Genomic DNA, 12951 nt, shown 5'->3' on the forward strand with positions numbered 1-12951 from the left:
TAGTACTTTACAAATTTAGTTCAGATTTCGAGAAAGTAATTATATAATTTTAAATGTGTATAACTTTTATCCTACTGTTTGGATGTTGATGAAGGTAACAGAAGAAGTACATAAGAATATTGAAGTTCGTTTAAAAGAGTCAGCTGAGTTTCAGACACAGTTGGAAAAGAAGTTGATGGAAGTAGAGAAGGAAAAACAGGAACTTCAGGATGACAAGAGAAAAGCCATAGAAAGCATGGAACAACAGGTAAATTAGGTCATTAACCATATCAGTCCTTTTTTCATTGTGTTAAGGATTTGATTTTTTAAGTATCTCATTAGTTACCATTCAGTACACCTCAACAGATGTTGGTTGAACACATACCCAGCAATTTAGTTTTATGTTTTACTCTGTATGTATTTCTTTCGAATATTATAGACTACTTTAAGGAAGTAGGGATCAGTGCGGCTTTTTAGAAGCCTCTGCCTGAGAACTGATTTTCGCAAATATTAACAGGGAGGAAATGTCGACCTGCAAAATTTGTGTAGCACAATTATTTTAAATTTAGTAAAGAGTCCCTTTGAGCTAAATAGGATTTTTAAAATGTCTTCAGTATTTTTAAAGTTAAGTTTGCAATTAACTCTGGTTTTAATCTTGTTCTTCTAATTTAGGTATCTGAGTTAAAGAAAACACTTAATAGTGTTCAGAATGAAGTGCAAGAAGCTCTTCAGAGAGCAAGCACAGCTCTGAGTAATGAACAGCAAGCCAGACGTGACTGTCAGGAGCAAGTAAGTACTACTCTCACAGCCAGTTATTGATAAATGAGCTTTGATTTTTAGGGAAGTTTTTTGAGTATATTAATGCATTTTGGAGGTTGGTGACCTTTACAGAAATACAAGATTATTTCTACTCTTGTGGAACTAGGACTAAGATCAGTTGAGAAGTACAGACGAAAGCTAATGTAAATAGTGCATTATCCATTAACAAAGCAATCTTGACAAATGGAAAAAAAATAAAAAGGTAGGAGTAGGAGAGTAAATGTATATTTGCTCTCATTTTCAAACCCCCCCCCTTTTTTTTTTAACAATTGAGGTCCTTTACTAGTTCTGTCATAGACAAGATAGAGGTAACCCTTAGCAAAACAAGGACCCCTTGAAAACATTTTAATGTATTACTGGGCTTATAGGTTTTTATATACCACTTTTTATAAGGCATTAAAAATGCAAAACCACATTATTTATTTTAAGTATATAAATACACGCGCCCACACTCATATGTGATCAAACTTTTTATAATTTTTATGAACAAGAAATGATAAAACATAATTCAGGGGAATGGAGATTATTGAAATGGTAGAATGGGAAAGGAATATCTGTAAGAATATGAGTAATCTCATTTTTAAGTTTAGTAGTATATTAATAGGCATTCATTTAGTTATTCTTTATTATTTACATGTATATAACATGTATCATGATTACTTTAAAAGTGGAACACAGGGGGAATACTTCAAAACTAGTTTAGACAAAAATGAATTATCCTTGTCTTACTGCCTAACAATGTAACTTTAGAAAATTAAAATTAGAGAATGTATCCATAATTCAATTTTTAAATAAATTATTTTCATTTTTCTTTGTGCTAAATTTTCGTGTGTATATGTATTTTACATAACTAAGTTATATTTAGCCTATATTTTATAGTGTGTTCCAGATTATTTCATAATCTTCATGTTTCATTTAGAATAGTTGTTTAACATTTCATCAAATAGATAATAGCATAGCTTTTAATTATTCTCCTATTTCGGTGCATTTAGATTATCCTCACTTTTAAGTAACACAATGTGCATCTTTTGTACAAACCAGCTTTGTAGATTTTTAATCTTTTGTGTCAATGGAATAACTTCTTACAGGCTAAAATAGCTGTGGAAGCTCAGAATAAGTATGAGAGAGAGTTGATGCTACACGCTGCTGATGTTGAAGCTCTACAAGCTGCCAAGGAACAGGTTTCCAAAATGGCATCAGTTCGTCAGCATTTGGAAGAAACAACCCAGAAAGCGGAGTCACAGTTGTTGGAGTGTAAAGCATCTTGGGAGGAAAGAGAGAGAGTGTTAAAGGTATTATCGTATATCATAATAGAATATTCTGGAGGACTGAAAGGTTTGTGTGTTGTTTTAATGTACATAGGAAAATCTGTTTCATGACAAACTCTTTTACAGGATGAAGTTTCCAAATGTGTGTCTCGCTGTGAAGATCTGGAGAAACAAAACAGATTACTTCACGATCAGATTGAAAAATTAAGTGATAAGGTCGTTGCCTCTGTGAAGGAAGGGGTACAAGGTCCATTGAATGTGTCTTTCAGTGAAGAAGGAAAATCTCAAGAACAAATTTTAGAAATTCTCAGGTAACTTGAAATGTTCTTAATGTTTTACTTCTATGGTATATCAACTATGAGATGAAACTACAAATGTATAAATTAGAGAAGTGGAAATAATGAGCAATTTAGGTACAAAGCTTATTTTGTCTCTTATTGGCCAAGAAACCCACTACCACCCAATTAGTGATCACTTCTGACATTTAGATATATGTAAATAACTTTAAATCGAATCTGAAAGTAAGAATTTGGTTTCTTTGGAAAACTAAAGGCCTTTCAGATCATTTTAAAGATATACATTCCTATGTGATAGCATTTTACAGTATCAGGTGGTTGCTGGACTTATGGTGATCACTTCTTTAGGTCTATAAATGTTGAATAACTGGTGTACAGCTGAAACTAATATAATATATGTTAGCCGTATTTTAATAAAAATCTTTTTTAAGAAAACGTAATAGAAAAAAAAGAAATTTACATTTTTAAGGACACTATAATAAAAAGTATATCTCATTATTTGTTAATGAAAACATTATGTAAAAATAGTTATTAAAGTAAATAGATCTTGTCATCTTAAAAATTACCCAAGTTTTGAAATGTTATGCTATTGTTATTTTAATTTAAATAAAATGTGATGTATTCTTGTAGATTTATACGACGAGAAAAAGAAATTGCTGAAACGAGGTTTGAGGTGGCTCAGGTTGAGAGTCTGCGTTATCGACAACGGGTTGAACTTTTAGAAAGAGAACTGCAGGAGCTGCAGGATAGTCTCAATGCTGAACGGGAGAAAGTCCAGGTATGTCCTCAGGCTTTAGAAATTATTGGTGAAATCAAGAGAAAGGCTTGTTTTAGTTTCTTGTAACATAAAATTTCATTTGAAATGAGCATTTTTTCTAAACCTGTAAATTCATTAAACGTTATTGGATATTGATACAGTTTAGCGATAAGAGACCAGAAGTAACCAGACTGCCTACCATTAGACATGTGCCTTCGGTACGTTGCTTAACTTCCCTGCTCTTAAATTTCCTCATCTGTAATATTGAGGATTAAGTGAGCTAGTGCACATGAAGCATTCACAATCATGCCTGGTGCATAATGAATTCTTAATAAATATCAATTACCTTAATTGTTATAGCTGTCATGTACGTCAGTATGGTCATTCTGGGATAACGCGATGGATTGAAATTGCTACAGAATATTTCTTCCTCATCAAAGAAGCAAAAAAATAGTAAAAACTTTCAATCAAAGAAAGGAAAAGAAGATACTATAGTGAATGGATAGTTGCGGCACAAGTCTGATTCTTTAATCCTCATTACGAGCCAGATACTTCTTGTATATCTATTGCATGAGGAGATGCAATAATATAACCCCATATCTGGAAGGAAGTTAAGACTTTTAATCACTTATCTTTTAACTAATAGTTGGAATGACTGCTAGAGAGAAACCATTGAAACAGGGGAAAGTGAATAATTAGAATTATGAGATTTATGTTTTCAGACAAATCAGAAGTTCCAGAATTACATTCTCTTGAGAAACAATCCAAATTCAAATATATCTCATCATGGAAATAATAAACAGACCTTCTAATTTAATGGAGTTAACACTTGGAGAAATGGGGAAAACCAGAGTTGCTAAGAAAGCCTGCATATTCTCTCAGTCTCTTCTTTTTGCTGTTCCCTGGGCCTATAGAAAGGCAAATAATACTAGAAAATGTCCAACCCACAAGCAAGTTCAGAGGGGGAAGAACCAGCTCTGACTTGCAGTCAGAAGAGATTCAAGAAGTAACATACATTATTTCAAAATCATAGAATGCAGTGTGAAACTAGCATGCCAGCCATGAGCCTTAGCTTTAAAAATGGTGAGGGAATAAAGTAACGTGCAAAAGATGGATAATTACACCCAATGAGAAGAGGAAAAAATTTCTTGACAAACAAATATTCGATAAAATTGCTCAAAACAAGTGATGAAACAACTGAATAAAATGAAAAAGAATTTCTGTACAAGGGGCAAAAAATAGGGCCAAGATAACATTATTTTAGAACTATTAAATTCAGTACAGCAAAAAGTATGGCTTTGGAAAGAGATGTGGATTGATGTTCTTACCTAATGGTAAAATGGATTATTTGTTGGTGGGATTTGTGATATCTTTTTGCTTTTATCTTTATAATTTCTTGCATCTGTTTAAACTCTATAATTAGTACGTATCACAGAAAAAGATGTAAAACTTTCACAAATTTATTTTTAAAAGTTGACATTTAAACCCTTTTTGTAGGAATGATTAGAACTGGTAGGAAAAGATAGATCTTCACCTGTTGTTAGATGTTGGCGTATATATACATGTGCTTGAAATCTTTAGGTAACTGCAAAAACAATGGCCCAGCATGAAGAACTGATGAAGAAAACCGAAACAATGAATGTAGTTATGGAGACCAATAAGATGCTAAGAGAAGAAAAGGAGAGGCTAGAACAGGATCTGCAGCAGATGCAAGCAAAGGTTTGTAACTGACTATTCAAAAGTAAAGGCATGTTATTTTCAGTAATATTATGTAGGAATTTTTACATTGCGTATTAAAAAATACTGGCACATTTTTAGGTGAGGAAACTGGAGTTAGATATTTTACCCTTACAAGAAGCAAATGCTGAGCTGAGTGAGAAAAGCGGTATGCTGCAAGCAGAGAAGAAGTTATTGGAAGAAGATGTCAAACGTTGGAAAGCCCGTAACCAGGTAAATGCAGTTAAACCCATTCTGAAACATGGAAACATGTTGATTTAAGTAATAGGGTAAATGTGTGCCGTGCCACACACACTAGTTACATGAGTTGTGAGAGTTTCTCTGAGCCCATTTTCTTCATTTGTAAAAATGACATAATAATCACTTTTCATGTTACAAAAGTTAAATAATAAGCGTAAAGCAATTCACCCCAAAACGCTCTAGAATGGAAACCATTATTATCTGAATATGACTGTAGAATTTAAGAGCCCATTCATTCCTTTTTTTTAATCACACAAGCAATCTGAAAAGTCAAGGAGGGTGACCTACACAAATCTAGATATATTTCTATTGTGTTGCTTTCCTTCTTGGCTGATGTAGTCACTTACATTTAGAATTATTTTTATATTTTTGTTTGGATTGTAATATAAGCTTTTTTTCTTATAAATGTCACTTTAATGAAATTGTTTAATATTAAAAGCTTATAGATTTTTGGATTCTATTATTTGGTTCCATTGTAACTATACTGAAATGTTTTGCAACTATGAAAATATAATGAATAGTTAATAACATTTACTCTATTTTCTCTTTATTTTGGTTAGACTTTTTAGCTAAACAACTAAAGCTTTAATCTTAAGTATATTGTAGTTTGGTGCTTCATCATTTTGTATGCAAGATACCCAATGTAAACATAATTAGATGCTCTATTATTTTATTATACATTAGTTTGGCAAACCTGTAAGACCATGTTATGCATTTTTGCTGTTTTAGCATCTAATAAGTCAACAGAAAGATCCAGATACTGAAGAATATCGGAAGCTCCTTTCTGAAAAGGAAGTTCATACTAAGCGTATTCAACAGTTAACTGAAGAAATTGGGAGACTTAAAGCTGAGATTGCAAGGTATACAGAAGAAGCCTTAAATTGTATATAATACATGAAATCTTAAAGAAGTTGACTTCTACTCTTTGTAAGACTCCACGAGTGCTTCCTGATTTTAGAAAGAATGGAAAGTGCTGGAGCCCTTACATGTGTTTTTCCCTTTATTACTTTCAAGAGCCAAACAAGCAGTAATTTAATTTTATGTCTTCATGTATGAATTATTTCTCTATATTTTGTTACTTTTTTAAAAAAAACTACACAGTTGATGTGAGTCTAAAGCTAAATGTGTTTTTCTAAACAGTCTAAATAACTTGCAAATAGGTCTGCCTTTTTTTTTTTTTTGGTTAGAATATATTCATGAACCTGTTTTGAAAATTCTTAATAAAGGAAGTTTTTAAGTTAAATTTTTTTAAATGAACTTACATTGTCCTTTTAAAGATAAGTTGAATATTAAAATTAATGTTTCTGGTTTGTATTTTTAAAGCTTTAATATGAGTTGTCCATGTCATCATAAGCTTAAAAGATTATACATTTTTGTCCCATATACTTTTTTCATAACAATATATCTCTTACTATAATATTACTAAATTTTAAAAAATGAGAAAGGTAAGGTTCAGAAAGATACACAAGATTAAACCCATACTCTTAATTCAAGTAATTAGATTTAAGTTTAGTTCATGATAAAGTACAGGATTTGGCAGACTATAACCCACAATCTTGTTTTGTATGGCTTGTAAGCTAAAAATCATTTTAACATTTTTAAAGCATTGTAAAAAAGGAAAAATTGTGTAACGAAGACTTTATGTGACCTACAAAACCTAACATATTTACTTAATGCTCAATAGAGTGGAGTATAGATTTTGGTATCAGGCAAATGTAGATTAAAATCTGTGTACCAACACTTGATTACTATTTAAAATTGTGCATGTTATATGACTGCTTATAGCTTGGTTTTTCTTATCTCTAAAATGAGCATGTACGCCCATGTAATAATCAGACAATCTTTCTAAAGGACCACAGATTCATAAATTAAGGAATTATCTTTTAAGTATGGGTGTGTGTTTTTTAAGGATTTTTAAATAAAAATCTTACTTTTATCTTACAATAAAAATGTAAAGGATTTTAAAACTTGAAAATGTCTCATATACTTAGTCTTTCTCCTTTACCCCATTTTTTTTGTTTAGATCAAATGCATCTTTGACTAACAACCAGAACTTAATCCAGAGTCTAAAGGAGGATTTAAGTAAAGTAAGAACTGAAAAGGAAAACATCCAGAAGGACTTAGATGCCAAAATAATTGATATACAAGAAAAAGTCAAAACTATTACTCAAGTCAAGAAAATTGGGCGTAGGTACAAGACTCAGTATGAAGAACTTAAAGCACAACAGGATAAGGTATTTTGAAGTGATTTTTGTTTTATATGTATATTTTACGTATGCAGTATATCATTTATGTACACAATTCACACACCATTTAAGGATAACTTATAAAAATCTTCGTAATTTTGATTATTGATGTTTAGATTTTAAACGAGTGTAAGCTTATATATATCTTTATTTAAAATCAGCTCTTTAATATGTTCCAAAGTACACTATAAATTCATGGAGAAATCTTAATAAATCCAAGATATTTGAGTTTAATATTCTAGTTTCAAATATTCTTCCTTTTCTTGTAAGTCATTGCTGACTAAAATTGTGTATATCGAAAAATGATAGTTCTTTATAATTAATCAGGTAGTGTTACAGTTTTAAATTAATCTGTTAACTACCGATCAAAAAGAATTTTTAAATCCTTGTTACATTTTGAATCTGAATTTTAATTCCTAAAGATAAAGAACTTTATATCCACTTAATTACATATTTGCCACATGTTAGATTAGAAAATATATGTGGAAAAAAATACAAAATTCTTACCTTTCAGTGTTAACCACTGTTGGCACTTAAGGATACTTTTCTTTGCATATGAGTGATTTGTTTTTCCAAACAGTTCCATGTCAAACAGTGCACTATCATCTTGGTTAGCTGCTTAATATTCAGTTATATGGAAAACACTAATCTATTTAATAACTTACATTTGAACATTAAAGTTGTTCCATAGAAAATTCACTTATGAATATCTTAAAGATAAATTTCTTTGCATAGTTATTATTTCCTTAGATGAACTTGCAAAAGTGGAATTATTGAATATAAATGTGGAAGTATATTGTTACTGTTTGTTATATTAGATCATGGAGACCTCAGCTCAGTCTTCTGGAGACCATCAGGAACAGCATGTCTCAGTCCAGGAAATGCAGGAGCTCAAAGAAACCCTTAACCAAGCTGAAACAAAGTCAAAATCACTCGAGAGTCAAGTAGAGAATCTGCAGAAGGTATGAGTGTGAGATAGTGAAAGTTTTATGTACCAATTCTTTCCTTGTTGTTGAATACCTAAAGAAATAGAATGAACTATTACTCAGTCATAAAAAAAGGAATTTTAAAAAATATGGGTTACACAGACACTTTTATATGGAAATGTACGTATTTTATCCTTTTTACTTTGAATGACTCATGTAGCATCTAGTCATCTTCAAGTGTTCACTTACTTGGTTTGACCACCATTTTATGTTTATACTTCCATTTAATGTAAATAAGCACATTAACAAGTTTTACTTTTTCAGTTTGTAGAACATACAGATTATAGTAGTTTGATTGACTTATGTAGTGAACCCTTTGCTTTCCTTTAAAAGACATTATCTGAGAAAGAGATGGAAGCAAGAAATCTCCAGGAACAGACTGTGCAGCTTCAGTCTGAACTCTCACGCCTCCGTCAGGATCTTCAAGATAGAACCACGCAGGAGGAGCAGCTCCGCCAGCAGATAACTGAAAAGGAGGAAAAAACAAGAAAGGCTATTGTAGCGGCAAAATCAAAAATCGCACATTTAGCTGGTAAATTTCTGTATAGGCTAAGGTTTGAACTTGATAGTGAAAGTTAATTTGATATAAGCTTAAAATTCACTGAGAAAGAAAGAAAGTAAATACTATGAAGTGATTTCTCTGTGTGTGCTTTAAATATTGGGTTTATTTAATTAGACACAAAATTAGAGCAATCTTAATTTTCAGGGGATGAGGATGTCCTTGATAGATGAAGTCTTAGTTGTTAACTGGTAATAAATAGATGGGGTGTATTGCTGTCCTTCTGCTTCAGTGTTACGACCTTCTGATGGAGATCCTTTGGGTCCACAGTGTACTATCCAGAGGCTTTCTGTAAACTAGACAGCGTTGGGTCTTACCAGGCCAGAAATTTTTCTGTTCCTCACTTTACGTAAGGCCCCTCTAGCCCTTCAGGGAAAATATGTCAGATTTATGAGGAGCCCAGTGCTGCAGCACTCACGGCCTTACTGTACCTTGCTTTCCATTCTGCTTAGTAGGTAAATAAAATGCCAAATTTGTTGGGTTTTATTATGAGAAATTTTTTAATGATCTCTGAGATAGTGTCCCAGCAACTTATTTTATTAAAAAAATAAAGTTACTTTTAAGTATATGCTATAGATTGTATGTAGTGAAAGTTTGCAACTTATAATATCCTTGCACTGAAATATTAAAGGCCATCTAAAAGGGCTTCTGTTGACTGTAGATTGATGATGGATCCTTTATCTCTTTGGAGATCTTAGTTGGGAAAACTTACATATTTTTATGTTGGAGTGAGTATACTTTATGTTGGAGTAATAAATATGGATACTTTTGGAACTTTGCCTGTTGAGGTGTTTAGTGTATCAGAATTGCTGCAGATATTAAAGTTCAGGAGTAGAATCTGGTAAAGACTTCTGAGTACCTGTTAAGCACATAAATATTTTTGTTTGATTATAACATTAATAGAATCACATGGTTACTTCTTTAGGTGTAAAAGATCAGCTAACTAAAGAAAATGAGGAGCTTAAACAAAGGAATGGAGCCTTAGATCAGCAGAAAGATGAACTGGATGTTCGTATGACTGCTCTGAAGTCCCAATATGAAGGTCGAATTAGTCGCTTGGAAAGAGAACTCAGGGAGCATCAAGAGAGACACCTTGAGCAGAGAGATGAGCCCCAGGAACCTACTAATAAGGTGATAAGCTAATTCTGTTTCATTGACAAATCCTTTTGCACATTTCATTGACAAATCCTTTTGCACATTTCTGGTGATTTAGGAGCCTTTTTCTGAATGAATTTTAGCTAAACAAAAAACGCAATTCAAAAAAAGTAAACTATTTGGATGGCATTGTTCAGTGCCATACTCGTGTAGGGTAAGCACAATAATCCATAGTTTTCTTTTTATTCAGGTCCCTGAACAGCAGAGACAGATCACGTTGAAAACAACCCCAGCTTCTGGTGAAAGAGGAATGTGAGTTTTGATTCTCTTACAGCCTGTTATCTGTTTGTTTGTTTTTTTAAGTTCAGGGAAAGTCTACTGACTTTGAGAGAGAAAAACAAAAACGTACTAAAGAGCTATTTATCTGTGCAACATTGCATTGTGTTCTTTGGCAACTTTTTTTCTCCCAGAATTCATGTTTTCAGCATACTTTCTTATCAGGTAGAACTTTGTGACAGAAAACATCTTTCATCTTTAAGACGTGATTGACTTCTAAGATAGGCTGCTGATTTTTAAAACTGTCAAAAGTCTACCCAAACCAGTGTTAGGAAAAACAGAATTAATAAGGTGTGAATGCATATTAAGGTCATACTTATGGAACACTCACTACAGGAAATACATACGTTTCGCTTTTGTTAGAGCATTTGTACTTTATAAGGAATAGTTATAGTAATTTCATTTATTTTTGCATTTTTCCCCTCCGTAAGTGCCAGCACCTCAGACCCACCAACAGCTAATATCAAGCCAACTCCTGTTGTATCTACTCCAAGTAAAGTGACAGCTGCAGCTATGGCTGGGAATAAGTCAACCCCCAGGGCTAGTATCCGCCCAATGGTTACACCTGCCACTGTTACAAATCCTACTACTACCCCAACAGCTACTGTGATGCCCACTACACAAGTGGAATCACAGGAAGGTAAGTAAAATAACACTGATCTAATTAGATAGACTGCTTATTGAGATTTATCATAAGAAGATGATGGTAACTTTAAGAATAAGTGAGGCTTCCACTGAAGCTAAAGTCAGACATGATAATAAAAATGGGCAGTTAATGTTTTCAAGTGCATTACCACCCAAGATATTTGTTAATGCAGCACATTCCCTCCCTTCCTTCTTTTCTGCTTTGTTTTATTTTTAAGCTAAAGAAAGGGGAAAATACACCACTATAAATATAAGGCATATTTTTTCTGGATCAAAATTTTCACTTCTAATGGCAAAGAAAGATGATGTGAAACCCACTTCAGAAAACCATATTGTCACTGGTTGAACCCAGACACTGCTTTTTCACTGAAACTGTCTTGACACTTTAATTGCTTTCTCCACTTTGTCCTCATGACATTTTCTTACTATAGCAGTTACATTTCAGTTGAATACATGCCTTTTTTTACTCTAATAGATTGAGTTCCTAAAGGGTAAGAATCTTCATTATTTAATTCCTTTACCCAAGCCCAAGATAGGTGTTTAGTAAAACTTTACTAAATCAATTTCCTTGGCCTCTTGTCTTAATAAACGTTGGAATTCAGTAAATCATTTAAGCATTTAGAAATATATAATGTGTGTATATGCTGTGAAAAGTACAGAATATTTTACTTCAGCTACATTCAATACAGTAATTTTCTGATATATTACCAATTAAACTTAATCATTATTTTATGTCAAACAAAATGATGCTTAATAAAAACTTGTAATTTGACTCTGAGCTTCTTAATTCATTGATTTTATTTGGTCGTAATTTAAGTAGAATAATTGATGTAAAAAACAATTTCAGGTATTTATCTAATTCAGCCAGCAATTTATTGCACGCTACCATATCAGTCACATGGCAGTACAAAAATGCACCTGTTATCTTTACTCTTTGTTTTTATCTAGTGAGTGGTAAGAGATATGTCCACAAATAGGCAAAATGTTACCTATAACACAGAATAAGAAGAATGACCCAAGCTTCGGTAAACATGGAAGACAATATATTTCACATTATAATTACTTTTCAGCTATGCAATCAGAAGGGCCTGTGGAACATGTTCCAGTTTTTGGAAGCACCAGTGGATCAGTTCGCTCTACTAGTCCTAACGTCCAGCCTTCTATCCCTCAACCCATTTTAACTGTTCAGCAACAGACACAGGCCACGGCTTTTGTGCAACCCACTCAACAGAGTCATCCTCAGATTGAGCCTGCAAATCAAGAGTTGTCTCCAAATATAGTAGAGGTGGTTCAGAGTTCACCAGTTGAGCGGCCTTCTACTTCCACAGCAGTATTTGGCACCGGTAAGATTAATGAAGTTTGAGTAGACCTGTGCATTTATAGTTTCTTGGATATAGAACAGATCTCAAGTATTCTTTGTACATACTTGTTTTCTGCCAGGCATTAAAATGGATAAATGTATTCCTAATATTTAATTTTATGTTTACTACTGAATTCTATTTCAGATCACTTGTTTTTGTCATTTAATTTTTTCTTCTCCAGTTTTTTTTGACTGATTTTAAAGGTGATACAACTCGTAAAATCTATGTGTGACTTAATACAGGTCCTAAAAATGAAAAGATATCTAAGAAAAGACCAAATAAGGATTTCCAAATCTAAACACAGAAGTAAATTTTTTTTTATCCAGGAAGGCCTGGGTTTTAAAAAATACAGAAGGCCCTCTGTATACTTTGTGAATAGCAATTATGTATCAGCACAGTGGCAGTGAGTCAGGTGAATTGCTGTAAAGGCTGATCGGCTTACAAAGGTTAGGTCGTTGGATCGTTCAGAGTGTAATTTGCTCTTTGCACATAGATCAGCAAATGGAATAAATTGGGTCAATCTGTCCAAGTAAGTGTTTATTGTGTCTTTCTTTAGTAAAATGACTAAATTGTTTTTAAAAATAACTTTGTCTAAATTGAGTTTATCATAGCGCTGTAATTCAAGAT

General features: G+C 32.6%; 1 protein-coding gene across 1 annotated transcript in view; it reads left to right on the top strand.

The window, feature by feature from the left end:
* TPR (translocated promoter region, nuclear basket protein) overlaps positions 1-12951 on the top strand; it is a 57106-nt gene that overhangs the window by 22238 nt on the left and 21917 nt on the right. Inside the window, exons 24-38 of the mRNA XM_039881231.1 lie at positions 95-247; positions 652-768; positions 1887-2090; positions 2193-2377; positions 2993-3140; positions 4701-4838; positions 4938-5069; positions 5826-5956; positions 7120-7330; positions 8161-8304; positions 8662-8860; positions 9813-10018; positions 10233-10294; positions 10750-10958; positions 12034-12306. Coding sequence (XP_039737165.1) covers positions 95-247; positions 652-768; positions 1887-2090; positions 2193-2377; positions 2993-3140; positions 4701-4838; positions 4938-5069; positions 5826-5956; positions 7120-7330; positions 8161-8304; positions 8662-8860; positions 9813-10018; positions 10233-10294; positions 10750-10958; positions 12034-12306 — 2512 coding nt within the window. The remainder of the gene's footprint in view (positions 1-94; positions 248-651; positions 769-1886; positions 2091-2192; positions 2378-2992; positions 3141-4700; positions 4839-4937; positions 5070-5825; positions 5957-7119; positions 7331-8160; positions 8305-8661; positions 8861-9812; positions 10019-10232; positions 10295-10749; positions 10959-12033; positions 12307-12951) is intronic.

This window comes from Pteropus medius, unplaced genomic scaffold (assembly GCF_902729225.1).
Source record: "Pteropus medius unplaced genomic scaffold, Ma_sr-lr_union100, whole genome shotgun sequence".
Lineage (NCBI taxonomy): Eukaryota > Metazoa > Chordata > Mammalia > Chiroptera > Pteropodidae > Pteropus > Pteropus medius.